Source organism: Cetorhinus maximus, chromosome 2 (genome assembly GCF_964194155.1).
Source record: "Cetorhinus maximus chromosome 2, sCetMax3.hap1.1, whole genome shotgun sequence".
NCBI classification, from domain to species: Eukaryota; Metazoa; Chordata; class Chondrichthyes; order Lamniformes; family Cetorhinidae; genus Cetorhinus; species Cetorhinus maximus.
The window spans coordinates 113400204-113420521 of record NC_135880.1 but is presented as its reverse complement, the minus strand read 5'-3'; the positions used below and the strand labels follow the sequence as shown (position 1 = coordinate 113420521).

At 47.9% G+C, this 20318-nt stretch overlaps 1 protein-coding gene across 1 annotated transcript in view; it reads left to right on the top strand.

The window, feature by feature from the left end:
• The window catches only part of shc3 (SHC (Src homology 2 domain containing) transforming protein 3), a 271811-nt gene that overhangs the window by 197099 nt on the left and 54394 nt on the right, over positions 1-20318 (top strand). The window contains exon 8 of the mRNA XM_078568592.1: positions 14870-15053. Within this exon, the coding sequence (XP_078424718.1) occupies positions 14870-15053 (184 nt within the window). The remainder of the gene's footprint in view (positions 1-14869; positions 15054-20318) is intronic.

Here is a 20318-nt window from a genome sequence, read left to right as displayed (position 1 = left end):
CAAGGTCAATGGATGTATCTTCACATGATATCTGCTGCTGAATGCACCACACACCCCTTCACTCAACTAGAATCAGTCTCTGGCACTCAAGACACACAGTGAGCATCCAGATACTCCACCTCACCCTTACACACCTACCAATGCTGTCAGTCTCACACCTCCAACACTGCCTCAACACTGCCTCAGTATACCTCCAGCTATTCAGGTTTGGCAGGCACTTAACGCAAACACAGTCACTAACATTCTTCCCTCTCTCTGGAAGGACAAGGTGGCACAATATAGGGGAGCAGAGCAGAACCGGATGGAGACCAGGAATCCTGCATCCCCAAGCTCTACAGAGGACATGATTCTCCCTATCATGGGACTAGCCCATGGCATCTGGCATCACTTAGAACATTGATGATGACAGTATGGTTCCGCCTTATGCCTCATCTCAATTTGCAGCTTGCCCTCAACCTGTTATCTGGTATGATGAGCAAACTGCTAATGATGTGACCCTGGACGCCTTGCTTTCCATGCCAATCCATTTTCATCGTATGAATCTTACCCTTCTGATTTTCTGCATTCAGACACCAAGAACTGCCAGCTGCCCACCCCCCCGCAGTAAGAGGAGAGAGAGCAACAACCGAGCACTGATGAAGAGGCCCTATGGCTTGATCTGCCACTTGCAGGCACCAGCTCAGAAATTGGCAATGTACATGGCTTAGAGACTGGTATAGAGTTGGGATTTGCACGTGGTGAGTTTCCAGCATGAGTGGGCTACAGCCAGACCAGGGGAAAAAAAAAATTCTTTTGTCAGCTCACCAGAGAGATTGCAGATGAATGCTATCCACAGGACTCAGTTTAGGACCTTCGAGGGGTGACATAAAGGAGAATGCTGATGAGCATGCACAACAAGATGCTGGGTGCATTGGCTGGCCTGCCAGACAGCCTCCTGTCATAGTCAAGAAACATGGAGGAGTCCAACTCCAACTTGGCAGACAGGACCTTGCAGAGCTTCCTGCCTCCACAGCCTTTGTTTGGGCCAGTCATGTATTCTTCGGTTCTCCCTCTGAGGATGCAGAAGTGCTCCCTGCCAAATCCAGGAACTTACTGCAGCATCTCCAAAATCCATGGTACCACCAGAGACTTTGCAATTGTGGAGATGCTTCAAAATCTTACCTGCAAATTGGACGCCTGGTCCTTTAAGAAATGCTTGTGCTGGGCCCTCAGTGCAGCTGAATGTTTGTTCTTTGTTGAGTGACACATGATGTTTAAATTGTAGAATTGTAGAGTAGTTGTAATGTTACTGGAGCAGAAATCTAGAGGCCTAGGCTAATGCTCCACACTGGTGAAATTTCAATTGAATTAATTAGTAAATATGAAGTTAAAAGCTAATTACAGCAGTGGTGACCATGAAACTATTGGATTGTCATAAAATACCATCAAGTTCACCAATGTTCTTTAGGGAAGGAAATCTGCCATCCTTGCCCGGTCTGGCCTACATGTGACTCTAGACCCACAGTAATTTTGTTGACTCTGAAAGGCCTAGCAAACCACTCAGTTGTATCAAACCACTACTGAAAAGATAATAAAGAATAAACCAAATGAATCACCTGGCATCACCCTAGGCACCGGAAATGACAAACACACCGTGCCCAATCAGCCTCACGAACATCTGGGGACTTGGATCAGAATTTTGAAAACTGTCCCACAGGCTGGTCAAGCAGTAGTCTGACATAGCCATTCTCACCAAATCGTGCCTTGAAATCAATTACCAGTGATAGACAGAGCTAAGCGATTCCATAACCAATGGATCAGATCTAAGCTCTTCAGTCCTGCTACATCCAGTCATGAATGGTGGTGGACAATTAAACAACTCACTGGAGGAGGAAGCTCCACAAATATCCCCATCCTCAATGATGGGGAGCCCAGCACATCAATGCAAAAGATAAGGCTGAAGCATTTGCTACAATGTTCAGCCAGAAGTGCCGAGTGGACGATTGATCTCGGCCTCCTCCAGAGGTCACCAGCATCACAGGTGCCAATTTTCAGCTAATTCAATTCACTCCACGTGATAGCAAGAAACAGCTGAAGGCACTGGATACTGCAAAGGCTATGGGCGGCTCTGACAACATTCCAGCAATAGTACTGAAGACTTGTGCTCCAGAACTTGCCGTGCCCCTAGCCAAGCTGTTCCAGTACAGCTATAACACTGGCATCTACCCTGCAGTGTAGAAAATTGCCCAAGTATGTCCTGTATACAAAAAGCAGGGCAAATCCAACACGGCCAATTACCGCCCCATCAGCCTACTCTCGGTCAACAGTAAAGTGATGGAAGGCGTCATCAACAGTGCTATCAAGCGGCACTTACTTAGCAATAACCTGCTCACTGATGCTCAGTTTGGGTTCCGCCAGGGTCATTCAGCTCCTTACCTCATTTCAGCCTTGGTTCAAACATGGAGAAAAGAGCTGAGGCAGCATCAAGGCAGCATTTGACTGAGTTGGCATCAAGGAGCCCTAGCAAAACTGGGGTCAGTGGGAATCAGGAGGAAATCTTTCTGCTGGTTGGAGCCATACCAAGCACAAAGGAAGATGGTTATGGTTGTTGGAGGTCAATCATCTCAGTTCCAGGACATCACTGCAGGAGTTCTACAGGGTAGTTTTCTCGGCCCAACCATCTTCAGCTGCTTCGTCAATGACCTTCCTTCCATCATAAGGTCAGAGGTGGGGTTGTTCGTTGATGATTGCACAATGTTCAGCACCATTCACGTCTCCTCAGATACTGAAACAGTCCATGTCTGACAAGTGGCAAGTAACTTTCATGCCACACAAATGCCAGGCAATGACCATCTCCAACAAGAGAGAATCTAATCACCGCGCCTTGACATTCGACGGCATTACCATCGCTGAACCACCCAATATCAACATCCTGGAGGTTATCATTGACCAGAAACAGAACTGGACTAACCATATAAATACTGTGGCTACAAGAGCAGGTCAGAGGCTAGGAATCTTGCAGCGAGTAACTCAACTCCAGACTCCCCATAGCCTGTCCACCCCATACAAGGCACAAGTCAAAAGTGATGGAATACTCCCACTTGCGTGGATGAGTGCAGCTCCAACAACACTCAAGAAGCCTGATACCACCCAGGACAAAGCAACCCGCTTGATTGGCATCCCATCCACAAACATTCACTCCCTCCACCCCGACGCACAGTGGTAGCAGTGTGTATCATCTACAAGACGCACTGCAGCAACTCACCAAGCTTCCTTAGGCAGCATCTTCCAAACCCATGACCACTATCACCTAGACTGGAATTTACTGTCCCTGTTGGCATCGGGCATCATGGCGGGTGTGAGCAGACAATATGGCGAGAAGGCCAAAAATCAGTTTTACGCCGTCATGAAACCAGTTTGCGATCATCTGCTTCGCCCGTCAATGGCAGGCTGTCTTTCCCGCCGTCTAACGTTGGGGACCTAATTTCAATGCATTTACATCTCATCATCTCGCCTGCTTGCTGGAATCATCCCCCCATGCTGGATCTTCCAGACACGTTGACAATCTTGCTCGCCAATGTGTTTCCCAACAACATTTAAAAGGCATGCACCTGGTGAGCTGAAGCTTGAGGGGAACTTGGAGGTGAGTGCACACTAACGTTGCGTAGTGCTCGCGAGGGTCACCCATTCAACTTCAACGAAGAAGCGCTGCACATTCAGGCAAGGGCACAGGCAAGTTGTTTTTCCCAGTTGGCTGACATTGCGGTGCTCAGGCAAGGGCTGCACTGCAGTTGGCGCGAGGGGTGGGGCGAGAGGGGGTGCAAGGCAGCCTGGTCTGATATTGGTGGACAAGCACATGTAGTGGGGGGGATGGGAAGCGGCCACGCATTAGGGAAACCTTGTATTAAGTGAATATTCTTCCACAGCTGAGACAGTTCAGGTGCAGCCACATTGCATGCGTGGAGTTGGGGCTCTAGCTTATCTGCCCCTTCAAGCAATACAGAGGCATCAAAGTGCTACCAAATGCTCCTGAACTTTCCACCCCTCAGGCACAGACTGCAAATTAATGAGTGTTTTAGGGGGCTGCAGAACAATTGGATGACTGAGCACATTGTACAATCTGCTTGTGAAAACCGGCCATGGAGCAGTCACTGGTGGAGGTGCTCACAGCCCCTTGCAATGTCATCATCCCAGTTTGGACCAGTCTCCCTGATAGTTCAAGCTAACAGTGCAGCCTTGCAGCGTGGGTTAGGCAAATGCCTGAGCTGAGAGCACAGCATGCAGCCCAGTATGTGAAGCTGTCGCCAACTGGTCAGGTGAAGTGGGGCGGGGGTGGGTGGGGTTTTGGGCAGCCATGCAGCGCACTAAACTCTGGCCATCCAAGTGGTGGCCAGCGCTCTCCGCGATACGTTAAGCAGCCTTAACCAAGAGAGGTTCTTAGTACACCCATGCTAACCTAAATATCTCTCTCTTTCACCCTGCAGGAGCAGGAGCACATCAGCAGCATGGAGCCTGGTGACCTGGCTGTTTGCCTCATGGCTTACAGGGAGCAGAAATGAAGGAGAAGAGAGCAACGGAGGCGCCTGGCTAGGGCAGAAGGAGGAGCAGCACCTTCAAGAAGAAGGGACGGCTGGGGCTCCTGCGCACGCCGCTGAAGAGCCACAGCAAGCCATCGCTGGTCGATGCTGAGCTAGACCCAGGGTCTACGGACGGCGCTTGTCATTCCTGCAGATGACCGATAACCAGTGTTGCCAAAGACTGCGCATGTCCAGGGAATTGGTTGGTCATACCTGCCAGCTGCTGCAGGATTTGGCGCCACGGGGACATGGAGGGCATCCACTGTTAGTGGCAGTGAAAGTGACTGCGGTGCTCATTTTTTACACAAGTGACTCCTTCCAGGGCACCACAGGTGACATATGTGGGATCTCACAAGCCTCCATACACAAGTGCATCCAGGAGGTCACAACTTTGTGCATTTCATGCGGGATCAGGCAAGCCAGGAAGCAAGAGCGTTGAGATTTTCGGAGATCTCTGGTTTTCCACAGGTGCAGGGTGCCATTGACTACACTTACGTGGCACTTAGATCTCCTACATCAACTCCAAGAGCGTCGACTCGCTGAATGTTCAGCAAATGCATCCTGCAGGGCTGCGCATGGTTCCCAGGGAGTGTCCACGACGCCTACATTCTCAGTAGGTCTCAGATTCCTGACATCTTTCAGAGTCCACAGAGGCTGCAGGGTTGGCTCCTTGGGAACAAGGGCTACCCACAGAGGACATGGCTGATAATGTCCGTGCGATAGCCTCAGAATGCAGCAGAGCGAAGGTATAATGATGCTCATGCCGCAACTCGCACTTTGGTAGAGCAAACCATCGGGGTGCTGAAAATGAGATTCTGGTGCCTGGACCAGTCTGGTGGAGCCCTGCAATATCGTCTACAGAGGGTAACACGCATCGTTGTTGTTGCTGCCTTCACAACCTGGCGCTGCAATGAGGGGAAGAACTACCTGAGGAGGATATAGAAGAACTGCATGTCTCCTCCAATGAGGAGGTGGTCGACTGGGATGAGGGTGATGAGGTCCTTGAAGGTGAGGATGACTTTGATGAGGCCATCGTGTTGTCCAGGCGAGGCAGGTGTGCTCAGGACGCCCTCATACCTACTAGATTTGTGGAGGATGATGACAACATGCAGTGTGGAGACACCGTAGATCCTCACATTGCATCTATGAACGTTTGATTCCAGTCTGGCTGATGGCAGCGTACATACCCTCTGTGATGAGGCTCCTGTCATGGAGATGTAGCAGATTCCCATAGTCTCTACATTCCAGGAGGACGATGATGACATGCAGTAGGTACACTCCATAAATCCTCACATGGCTTATGTGAATGTCTGACTCTTGGCTGATGGCATCTCGCTTGCGCTCTCTGAACAGGGTCATATCATGGAAATGCAGAGGGGAAACTTTAAACTTCTCATGATCCTATGGCATCCTTCGTGAGCTGAACCCTTCATGACCACACTGTCACCGGACACAGATGCTGATGAGATGGGGGACCGGCCGGACCTTAAAGGTGCTGGGAGCACACAGAGAAAATGATGGAACACTGTGCCACTGGCCCAGGATATTCTGGCAGGAATGATGAGCCCCATCGAGGTACAGGCATGACTGATGTGTCCAGTGACTGTGAAGGTGCATCATCAATGTGCTGGGAAGGTTGCACAAAGCACAGGGAAGAGGCCCTGGACTGAGACACCTGCCTTTATCTTGTGTAGGAACCAAGTTTTCACTTCAGACTGACACGAATACTGCTCACCATAACAAGGAGCCATAGACAGGGTGAGTTTATTTACAATTGTCACAAGTGATTAACACCCATGCCCATGTGGTGAAACTACATTTTCTTAACCTTCCTAACCCTGCCTCCATGTTTTAGTGCTCCCCCGACATTCACAGCGGAGGTGATGGCAGCCGGCTGACTGCTACGCCCTTGTCTGTGATGACCTTGAAGGGTGTCCACTCGAGGGCCAAGACCTGGAGGACCTCGGCCTGCTTTCGGGGTACTGCTGTGCGGCAGTGGCACCCTCCTCGGCCTGTGGAGCTGGAAGAGGGGATTTGGATGGGCCGGACATTCCCAGAGTCACTTGGGTGGATGGCCCCAGAGTGTGCACCTGCTGACCCTCCTTCCTATGGGTGCCTGAGAGCCCCAGGCTAACTCTTTGAGGGGAAGGGGAAGCTGGAGTGAAATCGAGCTGCCTCACTCCCCTCTTGCGTTGACCCTGTTGGAGGCCAACTGTGGTGTCAGCGATGGAGATCAGCCCATGCAGTAGTGCAGGACCGATGTCCTGGACCAAGGTCTCCATGACGGCCACCATCCTACCAGCGTTGATCTCAGTGCGTTGGCATGCCGTAGAGCTGGCGGCATGAAGGCGGATGGACTCCTCCATCATGCCTTGCAATCTGAGGATGGCAGCAGGCATCCCTTCCTGATGTTCCTGAGTTTGCCTTTGCAGCTTCAGCAACTGAGGTATGACCGAGTCCAGAGGCTCCTCGTCTGACTGGGACTCAGCAGATTTCTGGTCTCCAACAGTCCTCCGAATGCCGGAAACCTGGGAATCCCTGCCGCTGCCTGCTGTAGATCAGACATTGCGATGTGCTCACTAGATTGTGACCCCGAGGCTACTCTAAACCTAGGTCACACTAAAGTGTGTGTCTCTGTGCTGGTGGAAGGTGTGGGTGCTCAGCGCTCAGCTGTGATGGGTCTTGAATTAGGGTATCATCAGATTCTTCTTCTGAGATGTCTTCAGGTCTTAAGTCAAGGACTTGGGTCATGGACCCCCTCGGCTGCTTCCCAGATGCACCCTCGAAAGCAAGGACAGGTAATTACTGCATGGCAGGGGACTGCGGAGCAGGGGAACTGACTCACAGCATGGTTGTCTGATGGATGTTTCACTGCTGGATCCTCACTTGGTTGAGCACCGCTGACCTCACCGTCAGCACAGGAACAGTCCAGATGATTGCCGGCCAGATGGATGGCTCTATTTTTAAAATCTGTGAGGACCTTGATGTCAGGCATTCCTCCACCAGTCTGCAGCCTCTCCCTTTTGTTGTGTGCCCACTTGTCCTGCATGAAGACAGATGGAGACAGTATGAACAGGATGCCTGCCAGGCCAGATTAGAAGGATAAAAGAAAAATACTGCGGATGCTGGAAATCTGAAACAAACAAAAATTGCTGGAAAAACTCAACAGGTCTGACAGAATCTGTGGAGAAAAAGACAGAGTTAACGTTTTGAGTCCATATGACTCTTCTTCAGAACTGGGTCAGATGAGAAGAATTCTTGGCATGTGTGGGAGGTGATTGGTGCCATGGACGGGATAAGGATAGGATCCGCAGGCAGATGAATGTATGTGTGACAGAGTGAATGGTGATGTCTCTTTAACTGGCAGTGACAGATCCCTGTGGATGTGTGATGGGCTTGTGAGTGTGTGAATTGAGAGTGATGAGAAAAGTGACTTACCCTGTCAGAGCAGAGATCATTTATCCTCTTTCGGCACTGGGTGGCTTCCTCTTTTGCAGGGCATTGGTGCTGACCACCATCTCTCATGCTGGATTAATGACCTTGCTTGCTGGTCTTCGCTCAGAGCTGGGGTAGAGGGCTTTGTGGCGGGCCTCCACTGCATCCAATAGGTACTGGAGGGAGGCGTTGCTAAATTTGCAGGCAACATGTTTCCCCCCTTTGGCAGCCATCAATTCCCAGCAGTTTCCTATCCCTTGAAGAGTGCTAGCTCTGTGCAGGGGCAGCCCTTAAATATGGCGCCCGGTTTATTGAAGGCCTGAGGTGATGGCAGGACGGGCGAATCAGAAGCCGCCCATCAGCAACCCGGCGTGTTTCCAGGGAATGCATAACTTATGAGGCTGGACACACTGAGAAGGGAACGATATGGCGTGAAAAGCCACCATTGAGGTCAACGAGTAAAATGTCCTTGTTCTCATCTGTTGCTGCACTTAGTGCAAGCCTGAGATGATTCCACCCCTAGAAGGACAAGGGCAGCAGATACATTGGAACACCACCACCTGGAAGTTCCCCTCCAAGCCACATATGATCCTGACTTGGAAATATATTGCATTCCTTCACTGTCACTGTCACAAAATCCTGGAACTCCTTCCCTAACAGCACTGTGGGTGTACCTTCGCCACATGGACTGCAGCAGTTCAAGGGGACAGCTCACTACCACCTTCTCAAGGCCAATTAGGGATGGGCAATAAATGCTGGCCGAGCCAGTGACACCCACATCCCATGAATGGATAAAAAAAAAATTACCCAGACACTTCCATCACCCAACACAAAGGAAGATGGTTGTGGTTGTTGGAGGTCAGTCATCTCAGCTCCAGGACATCACTGCAGGTGTTCCCCAGGGTAGTGTCCTCAGCCCAACCATCTTCAGCTGCATCATCAATGACCTTCCTTCCATCATAAGGTCAGAAGTGGGGATGTTCACTGATGATTGCACAATGTTCAGCACCATTCACGACTCCTCAGATACTGAAGCAGCCCATGTCCAAATGCAGCAAGACCTGGAACACCTTCAGTCTGTCTGCAAGCATGACCCAGACCTCCCTGTCGCTTGTCATTTCAACACACCACCCTGCTCTCATGCCCACATGTCCGTCCTTGGCCTGCTGCAATATTCCAGTGAAGCTCAAAGCAAACTGGAGGAACAGCACCTCATCTTCTGACTAGGCACTTTACAGCTTTCCGGACTTAATATGGAGTTCAACAATTTCAGATCATGAACTCTCTCCTCCATCCCCACCCCCTTTCCAATCCCCCTTTTTCCAATAACTTTTTTTTTCTACAAATATATTTTTTGTTTCCCTCCTATTTTTAAATTTATTTCGATCTATTGTTTCATCTCCACCTTTTAGCCCATTTCGATCCCTTCCCCCCACCCCCACTAGGGCCATCTACCACTTGATTGTCCTGCTTTCTACCCTTAGTGTCCCCATTAGCACATCCTTTATATAATATCACCACCGTCAACACCCCTTTGTCCTTTTGTCTATGACATCTTTGGCAGTCTCTTCTTGGCCTCCACCTATCACTGGCCCCCTATCGAGCTCTATCTGTCCCACCCACCCCCCTCTACCAGCTTATATTTCATCTCATTTCTATATGTCTTAGTTCTGATGAAGGGTCATACGGACTCGAAACGTCAACTGTATCCCTCTCCGCAGATGCTGTCAGACCTGCTGAGTTTTTCCAGGTATTTTTGTTTTTGTTCTGGACAATATCCAGGCTTGGGCTGACAAGTGGCAAGTAACATTCACGCCACACAAGTGCCAGGCAATGACCATCTCCAACAAGAGAGAATCTAACCATTGCCCCTTGACGCTCAATGGCATTACCATTGCTGAATCCCCCACTATCAACATCTTGGGGGTTACTGTTGACCAGAAACTGAACTGGACTAGCCATGTAAATACTGTGGCTACAGGAGCAGATCAGAGGCTAGAAATCATGCGACGAGTAACTCACCTCCTGACTCCCCAAAGCCTGTCCACCATCTACGAGGCACAAGTTAGGAGTGTGATGGAATACTCTCCACTTGCCTGAATGAGTGCAGCTCCCACAACACTCAAGAAGCTTGACACCATCCAGGACAAAGCAGCCCGCTTGATTGGCACCATATCCACAAACATTAATTCCTTCCACCACCGGCGCACAGTGGAAACAGAGTGTACCATCTACAAGACACACTGCAGAAACTCACCAACGCTCCTTAGGCAGCACCTTCCAAACCCATGACCACTACCTTCTAGAAGGGCAAGGGCAACAGATACATGGGAACACCACCATCTGGAAGTTTCCCTCCAAGCCACTCACCATCCTGACTTGGAAATATATCGCCTTTCCTTTACTGTCGCTGGGTCAAAATCCTGGAACTCCCTCTCTAACAGCACAGGGACTGCTGCGGTTCACGAAGGCAGTTAACCACCACCTTTTCAAGGGTAATTAAGGATGTGCAATAAATGCTTTCCTAGCCAGCGACATTAGATCCCGTAAATGAACAAAAAAAAAAAAAACCATCTCTGGATATGCCTTGTCCCACTGGTAGGACAGACCCACCAGAGGTGGCTGCACATTGGTATACAGTCAAGAGAGAGTGATCCTGGGAATTCTCAACATTAGCTCTGGACCCCATTAAGTCTCATTAGATCAAAACTTAGGCAGGGAACCCACCTGCTGATTGGCACCTCCTGCCCTCCCTCAGCTGATGAATCAGTACATTCATAGGATGTGGGCATCGCTGGCTAGGCCAGTATTTATCCTCCCACCACTGTCACTCATGGCTGCCTTTCATGCCAAAGTGGTGCAGTTTAAAGTTGGGCCCACTAGGTCCAGAACTACTTGAGGCTGTACTCCAAGGCTGTCTGCAGTGTCACCGACTGACAGTCAGCAGCCTTTCTCCAGCCCTGCTGCAGCCACTGGGCTAGAACTGTATAGGAGCAATAGGTAAGGCAAAAACACATGGAAGATAGACACAAAGGATGGTTAGTTGACTTTTGCACAGAATAGTGGAGGGTTCTATTCATAAAGTTGGATTGAAATGGTTGTTTTGTGGTGGCCTTTATTTCAGCATTGTGGCTAAGAGAGCACCATGAAGGTCAATAACGGAGAGAAGGAAAGTTGTGGACTGTTCATGACTAGGGAATTGGGGTTGCATTTACTGGAACTGCCATCGGAAGAATCAATCATGGACAACCTGGCTAGAAAGGGGCTGCGCTGGTTGCTCCATTCCTCCTGCTCCTCCTCTTACTCATCCTTTGCCTCAAATGTTCACTGTCTACTTGGTGCAAGAACTGTGCCCTCACGATAACAAGGTTGTGCAGTATGCAGTAGCCCATGACGCATCTTGAAACTCGCTCTGGCAAGTGCTGCAGGGCTCCTCCAGAATGTTCTTGGCAGCTGAAGCACTGTTTAAGCATCTAAATGGTGTGCTCAGTCATATTTCATGTGGCACTATGGCTTTCATTATATGCATGCTGACCATGTGTGTGTGGATTGTGTACTGGAGTCATGAGCCACGTGGTCCCTGGATAGCTATTGTTGCCAAGTAGCTATCCTCTGGTCTGTCATGGTGGCTCAAATGCAGCTGGTGTTACGGACTGCTGCAGAATGAAGAAATCATTGCTCCTGCCAGGATACCAGTTACTAATGCACCAAAACAGCACCTTTAGCATTGGCAAAAGAGATACTATACAACCGTGTTTTACAACCAGCATTTTTAACATAGAATAGGTCCCAAGGCATAAACAGACAAAAATTGACATTGTCAAAAATGAAGCAATTAGGAAGGGTGACAAATGGTTTTGTCAAAGAGATTTGTTTTAAGGGGGGGTCTAACAGAAAGAGAGGGAGGCTTGGAGATCCATTTTTAGTGTTTAGGGTCCAGACGGGGGAAGGCTCAGCCAGTGGTGTAGCAAAGGAGATGGGTGATGTTCAAAGGCCAGAGTTCAAGGAATATAGAAGTCTTGCAAATTGGTAGGGCTGGAGAATGTTACAGAGGTAGGAAAATAATGGATTTGAACACGAGGATAAGAATTTTAAATTGGAGACATTAGTGGACTGGAAACCAGTGTAGGTCAGTGGGACTTAATGCAGGTCAGGATATAATTTTGGATTAGCTGAAGTTTACAGGGCGGAGGATGGGAAGTTGGCCACACGAGCATTGGAATATTTGATTCCGGAGGTGACAAAGGCATGGATGTTGGTTTTGACAGTAGATGGATTGTGGTGGCATTGGAGTGAGGTACTGTTATAGAGGCGGAAGTAGATTTTTGTGACATTGTATTTATTTTCTATTATGCCATTATATTAAAAAGAAAATCATTGTCAGTGTGATTGCACTAAATCACCTAACCTAAACTATGGTCTGATTTACCAAGCTCCACAAGTTACACGCTCGGATCTTGACCTATGTCTTTTTAAATAAAAATTGCTGAGGTTTGGAAAGGTTCAAACCTTTAAAGAAAAGTAGAAATTCTGAGGTGATGAGTATAATTTATTTCACTTACAAGAACATTGTGTGGGCTTGAAAAGTCAGTGCCAACATCAGTTCTTTAAAAAATCAATTGCAAAGAATCATGATTCATTTGCTCAATCAGTTAGTGTGACATCAATGGATATTATTGGATTTCACTCTTCAGTAATGCTGGTCATAATGGAGACAATGGATTAGCATCAAACTCTTCCTCAGTCATATTTTATCTTTAAACTATTGTCTCTCTGTTACAGCCTGGTGAATGGATTGCTGGGATAATAACTAGATAATAAGACATATGTAACATAGTTGATATCTGCAGAATTGTTGTGGCTAGATATGTAGAATTGCAGATATTAACCTGACAACATTTCTACTTAAAGAAGCATCTCCTCACTGTCTTTGTGTATGTATATTATTTTAGTGCTTGTTTCCATTTTGGCATTTATTTTAAATATCTTTATTGAACAGAAAATAGTAACAATATTAATGATTACTTCATGTTTTGAGGAAATTGTGAGCTGTGCAGCTCATACAGGAATTTGATGTTAATTCAATTTCCTTCAGGATCCAGAGTTGAACAAGTCTTGACCCACTTTTGTTTCTGTAATAATATTGAAATAATTGAATTAGGTGCAAGAAGGGAAAGATACCTGTGTCAACTCTTTCGCCACAGCATATGATTAGGTGCAATTTGCTACAGTTTGCATCTCATTCATCATAGCTGTCAGTTTAGCATTTTCCTAAAACATGGAAGTGAAGAATTTGTATTTATATATTTCTTTCCGTGCTCTTAAGATGTCCAAAAATGGTTTCCAGTCAATTAATTACTTTTGAGGTGCTGTCATTTTATGGTGTAGGCAAATGTGGCAGCCAGTTTTGTGCACACCAAGGACCCAAAAACAGAAAATGGGACAGAAACATAGGGATAGGAATAGGCCATTTAACCCTTCAAACTAATCTGCTATCTGACTTCATATAACTACTTTTGCCCCATATCTCTTACCTTTGGTTAACAAAAAAAATCTAGCAATCTCACAATTAAAATTAACATTTGATCTAGCATCAATTGCTATTTGCTGAAGAGAGTTCCAAACTTCTACCACCCTTTGTGCATAGAAGCGTTTCCTAATTTCACTCCTGAAAGGTCTGGCTCTGGCTCTGGGTAATTGATTAATTAATCCGTTATTTGTTTTTTGGTTTTGTTTGAAGGATGCATAACCAATTGAAGGAACTCCCTGCCTTAAAACATGCTGTAGGATCCTTTATGTCCACTTGAACAGACAGATGAGCATCAGTTTAATATGTCACCTGAAAGTTGGCAGCTCAGATAACACAGCATTCTCTCCTTAAAGTGTTAGCTTAGATTATATGCAGAATTCCTGAAGAGGAACTTGGTGCGATATCCATCTGACTTAAAGAGTGAAATACCATGAACTAAGCCAAGCTGATACTTTGTGCTCTTACTGGGGAGCCTTGCTTTCCAGGAGCATATTTTGGAAATTCAGTCACGAGGTGCATAATTTTGCAACCATTTAAATTAAATCTCCAATGTGTGCTTCTGGCAGATGAGGCTCCCAGATGGAAGCGTGGATTCAGGAATTGATTCTTATAATGATATATTTAACTCTCAATCATCTTGAAATCATCCTCAACAGATGAACCACGTGTAAATTTATATCTTTTTAATGTGAAGTTGCACAGTGCTAAGAGTATCTGAATTTTTTTTTCTGTTGGAGGTAAATAAAAATTAGTGCTACTAGGTATTTAATCTCTTGCATAAATCTATATTTAAGCTGTATGAATATCAGTTATGTAAGAAGATAGGAGGGATCACTGGTTCAGTGATAGTATTCCCACTTCTCAGTCAGTAAGGTTAGGTTCAGGCCCTATTCCACGCAGTCCCAGCCAGCAGAGACCAGAATGTGATTCAGTGCGGCAACACCCCATTCCAAGGGTAAGTGGATCTCTTTAGCCTTGGTTGTAACCCACCTAGAAGGAGGTACTCAAAGATAAAAAGTGTGAGGAAGGCAATGGCAAACCGAAAAACAGTTGCATCAGGATCTGGTTTTCACTCTGGTGTATGCAATATGCACAGCTATTAAGTTCAACAAGAAAAATCATTGTCCATGAACAGAGGTGACATACCAATTTCCAAAAGTTACTTGATATCATTCTTATATTTTTGATGTACAGTATATTACAGTATGCATGTTCAAGAATATAATTTCCAGAAAACATAGGGGAATATATACAGTATAAAACTTTAAATTTCATAATTAGGATTTTATTGAATATATTTTGTCTATACTCCATTAACTTCAAAAAAACATTTTCCAATTTCATATAGAATGCCAAATTTAGAAGATTCACATTGGGTTGGAGAAGATGAAGAGGTAACAGAACATCCTTACTACAACAGTATTCCAGGAAAAATCCCTCCTCCTGGCGGGTTTATTGATGTCCGACTTAGAGAAACTCATCAGCTAGGGTTGAGTCAGAATCTACCTGCACATTCTGTTGATGCTAACCAGGTTGGTAAATTTTGAGAGTCATATTTTTCAATGTATTCGTCTTAACTTAAGTATTTTTAAACTGATGATCAATCACTTCCATCAGATCTTAAGGAAAGACTGCTGCCTCATGATTATATGCTTTTTATCAATTTTAATCATGGTGGGATTGGTCCAAGCAACTACTGTGCATTCTGAGCAATGGGCATCACATCTGATGTCCACAGAATCAAGGATTACTGAGTGGGAATCAGGAATAGAAACTGCTTTTTCATCTTTGGAACTAAGCTAAGTTCAATTGTAGCATCCTCTCTCACTTTTTCTTACATTTCATCAGAGGGCTCATCCTAGCTTTAGATTACTATTGAAATAGGAAAGAACATGGAATCAAAGAAGTAATAGAAAAACCTCTAGAATCATTTCAAAATTTGCTGAATTATGTCAAATTGGGGATGTAGTTATTACTGAGAAATATGGACAAAATACAAGTAGACATTAATAAACTTGCAGAATGGGGATGTAATTGGAAAATGAATTTCAATCTAGAAAGTGAGAGTTGGTGTATTTTGGTAGGAGGAATAAAGAAACCACATAGTCCTTGGAAAATTAGAGTTTATATGGGGAAGAAACACAAATCACAAAAAACGCAACAATCATGGTTAATCAGTACACAAAAAAGTAAATAATAGAATAGGAAAGCAAAGAAGATTTGTTAAACTTGTATAGAACCTTGGTTAGACCACATTTAGATTCTGGGCACAGTTTTGTCTTCCATATTATAAAGAGTGACATTGAAGTACTGGAGAAAAAAATTACAAGAGTGTTACCAGAACTGAGAGTTTATACTCATTTCTCCAAAATGTAGAAGGCTAAGGGGTGATCTGAAAGAAGTCTTTAAGATTATTGATATGGTAGATGTGGGGAAAATTTAGGGGTCCATACACTAAAAGCAAGAGGGCAGGTACAAAAAATAATTTAAAAAAACTAATTTAATGTCATTTTTATGCCAACTTGATTGAAATACATAGGGGTGGAAGTTATGTTACAGTTCTATAAAGCTCTGGTTAGACCCCAGAGTGCTGCATTCAGTTCTTGGCATTGCATCTCAGGAAGGATATATTAGTGTTTAAGAGGTACAGCACAGGTTCAATACAATGATATTGGTTCTCAATGGGTTAAACCACAAGGACAGCCTGTATAGACTAGGCTTGAGCATAAAAGAGTTGATCAAATTGGGACAGGTGGGATGATGCCACCAAAAATCTACCAGTTCAGCCTCCTTTGTCCCCAAAACTAAGCATCTCAGATTTGTACTAAGTGCGGTAGTGGGTGGGTAAAACGACGTTTCACCCACCGGCTGAAATGGCGGCTTTTCAAGCCATATCATCCTAAACCAGCTGCATTAATTATGCTTTCCTGGGAAACATGCCGTTTCCATAGTGGGCGGGCTCTTCTCATCACTCTCAACTCTCACACTCACAAACCCATCACACATTCACAGGGCCCTCATTCACTGCCAGTTCAAGGCACATCACCATTCGCTCTCTCACACACACCTTGATTACCCTCATCCCATCCATGGGACCACACATGCCAGGCATACTTATCATTTAGCCTGTCAGGTGATCTCCATCTCTATTCATGCAGGACAAACTGGCACACAGCAGAAAGATCGCAGACCGGTGGAAATTAATCTGGAAGTCTTGACAGACTTTGAAAACAGAGTCATGCAGCTGGTCGGCGAGGATCTGGACCGGTCCTGTGCTGACGGTGAGGTCGGCGCTGCTCTACCAAGCGAGGATCCAGCAGTACAACATCCATCAGACAACCATGCTGTGAGTGATGTATCCTGTTTCATAGGCCTCTGCCATGCACAAATTACCCCCCCTTACTTTGTCGACGGAGCCCACGACCCAGGACCTCCAATCAAGCCCCGAAGAAACCTCTGAAGAGGAACCTGGAGGCACACTCCTTGAAGTCCCATCACAGCACTCACCCATACCCTCCACCAGCACAGAGACATATGCCTTGGTGGGACCTAGTTTTACAGTAGCCTCGGGATCACAATCTGGTGACCACAACACACTGCCTGATCCGCAGCAGGTGGCAACAGGGACTTCCCAGGCCTCTGGCACTCAGAGGACTGCTGGAGGCCAGAAATTTGCTGAGTCTGAGTCAGATGACGAGCCTCTGGGCTTGTTCATGTCTCAGTTGCTGGAGCTGCAAAGACAAGCTCGGAAACATGAGAAAGGGACATCCGTGCGCTCCTCAGATTGTAAGGGACGATGGAGGAGTCCGTCTGTCTTCAGGCTGAGGTGATAGCGCCAGCATGCCAATGTACCGAGCTCAACACCGGTAGGATGACAGCTGCCATGGAGACCCTGGTCCAGGACACCATTCCTGCACTGCTGCCCGGGCTCAACTCTATCACTGACTCAGTAGTTGGCCTCGAATGCAAAAGGGCTGCGGGGCAGCTCGATCTCATTCCAGCTACCCCTTCTCCTCAAGGAGTCAGCCAAGGGCCCTCGGGCACCCACAGGGAGCAGGATCAGCAAGTGTACCCCCGGGGCCATCCACCCAGGTGATCCCGGGAGTGTCCGACCCATCCAAGTGCCAACTTCCTGTGACCTCAGCAGCTCCAGCTCCATAGGTAGAGGAGGGTGCCACTGGCACACAGCAAGACCCCAAAAGCTGGGAAGGGACCTTCAGGTCTCGGCCCTTCAGGCGACACCCACCAAGGTCACACAGACATGGCGTAGCAGTCAGCAGGTTGCCTCCATATCTGCTATTAATGGCCAGGGAGCACCAAGACGTAGCAGCAGGGTCAGGAAAGTTAAGAAGATGTACTCTTTTTTTTTTGAGTCAACCAAATAAACTAAATTAACAAAATTAGGGACAATGTAAAAAGCAGCCCCTTAAAGGGAAACTGCAAAAACAAAGACAAATTTTAAATAAAACCTGCAAACATTAAACCAAACTGTGATTAACAGGATCAATAAAACACCCCAGTCCCCACGGTGCCGACTGAACACGGAAGGCCTCAACAGTGCCGGCAGACACCACGTGCTCCCTCTCCAGGGACACTCAGCCGCGAACATAGCCGCGGAAGAGGGGCAGACAGTCTTGGCCAGGCCCAGGAGCAGGTTCACGAGGAGGTCTTCTTCCTTCCCGGCCCCACTCCACACCAGCTGCTCATAGATCAGGAGCGTGGGACTGAAGTGCAAAAAAAAAATCAATAAAAGGTTTTCTAAATAACTGAAAAGGGGGTGTAGCCTACAACAATTAACATAGGCATGGTCCACGGGCTCCACAAGGCCACAAAAGGCGCAGGTATCTTGGGTGTCCATGAACTGACACAACCTATGGTTGTATGGGACTGCTGCTTGCAACACCCTCCACCACAGGTCTCCAATGGAAAGTGGGAGGCCACCTCCGTAGAGAGAGGCCTCCACTGGGGACCTCCGCACGCCGGACAGCAACAAGGCACGCCAGCGCATGTCTGGGTGGCGGGCAAGGGCAAGGAAGTGAAGGGTGTGCAGCAGCAACCCATACAGGAAACCTCTCTGCACCATACTAAAGACCACGGAGGGCATTTCCACGAGGCGACTCAGGTTGCAGGGCACCTGCTCCTAAGGGAGGGTTCAGGGCTTTGGGGCCAATGTGGAATTCCATTTGAACAGGAAGACCACCGCACACCTGCGCCACCTCCAGACCCAGAATGACATCAGGGCCGAGCACAACCCTTCTAAGGTCTTAAATGGCATTGGCCGCAAGCTGGATGTCCACGGACACGCGATGCGCCAACTCCTTTGGTAGCATCCAGCCCACTCCTCTGCCACCCAGCACGTCCCCGATCCTGGTCACCCTGGCAGCCACAGCCCTCCTATACGCCAGCCACCGAAAAGGGCAGAGGGGCAGATTCCTGAGCAGCGGCTGTCTGATAATAGCCGCTACTCCTGACGGCGGAGAGCTGCGTCGCGAGGCGACAATGTTCCAGACTTTGATCAGGTCCTGGTAAAAGACAGGCAACGCCTGCAAGGAGTTACGAAGGCCCCTCCAGTCAACAAACAGGATTTGCACATTATAATTCAGGCCGTGCACCTGGCGGGAGAAATAGGTCGCCAGGGCACACCATCTCGGAGGGGGCTCGGTAAAGGTATCGCTGCAGGGCCTGAAGGTGGAAAGTTGCCGCCTAGTTGACTAGGCACACCAGCGCCTGACCGCCCGCCCTAAGCGGGAGACTCAGAACCTCAGCAGCGACCCAGTGCAGCCTCTTGTCCCAGGAGAAGTCGACAAGCATTCTCTGGATTTTTGTGACAAAGCCTGGGGGAGGGGTCAAAGTGACCAGCCGGTATCACAACCTGGCGGCGATAAGCTGGTTTATGATCAGCACTCGACCCCAGTAAGACAGCACTCGGAGCAGTCCTGTCCAGCGCCGCAGGCGAGCGATGACTTTCGTCTCCAGTTCCTGCCAGTTCGCCAGCCAGGATCCCTCAGCAGGGCAGAGGTGGACCCCCAGGTAGAGGAAAACACTTGCCCCAGTTGATCTTAGCAGTGGACACAGTGGAGTACACCCCCTGGCACTCACATATCCTCCGCAGGTCAGCCAGGTCAGTGAACATGAGGAGTACGTCATCGGTGTAAGCCGAAAGGACCAACCCGATGCCCGGCCCGTGCAGAACCAATCCCGACAACCTCCTGCGCAAGAGGCGCAGGAAAGGCTCCACGCTAATAGAATACAACTGGCCAGACAGGGGGCAGCCCTGACGTACCCCTCTCCCAAAGCGAAGGGGCACAGTCAGGGACCCGTTAACCTTAACTAGACACTCTGCAGCAGCATACAGAAGCCAGATCCAGGCGACGAAATGCGTCCCGAACCCGAATGCCCACAGAGCCCTGAATAAATATTTGTGATCCACTGTGTCGAACGCCTTCTCCTGGTCAAGAGACAGGAGGGCGCTCAACAGACCAGTCCTCTGGGAAAAATGGACGATGTCCTGGACCAGATGGATATAGTCGAGGATGGTATGGCCCAGAAGCGTGTTGGACTGGTCAGGGTGGGTCATGTGGTCCAGCACGGTGCCAAGGTGAGAAGACATGGCCCTGGCAAAGATCTTATAATCCGTGCTGAGGAGGGAGACCAGGCGCCAGTTTTTAAGGCGACGGAGATCCCCCCCTCTGAGGCAGCAGGGCAATCACGGCCGTAAGCATGAGAGGGGCATCTCCCCGGTTACGATACTCTCCCCCAGGACCCCCCGCGTAGTCGTTCCCCAGGACGTCCCAGAA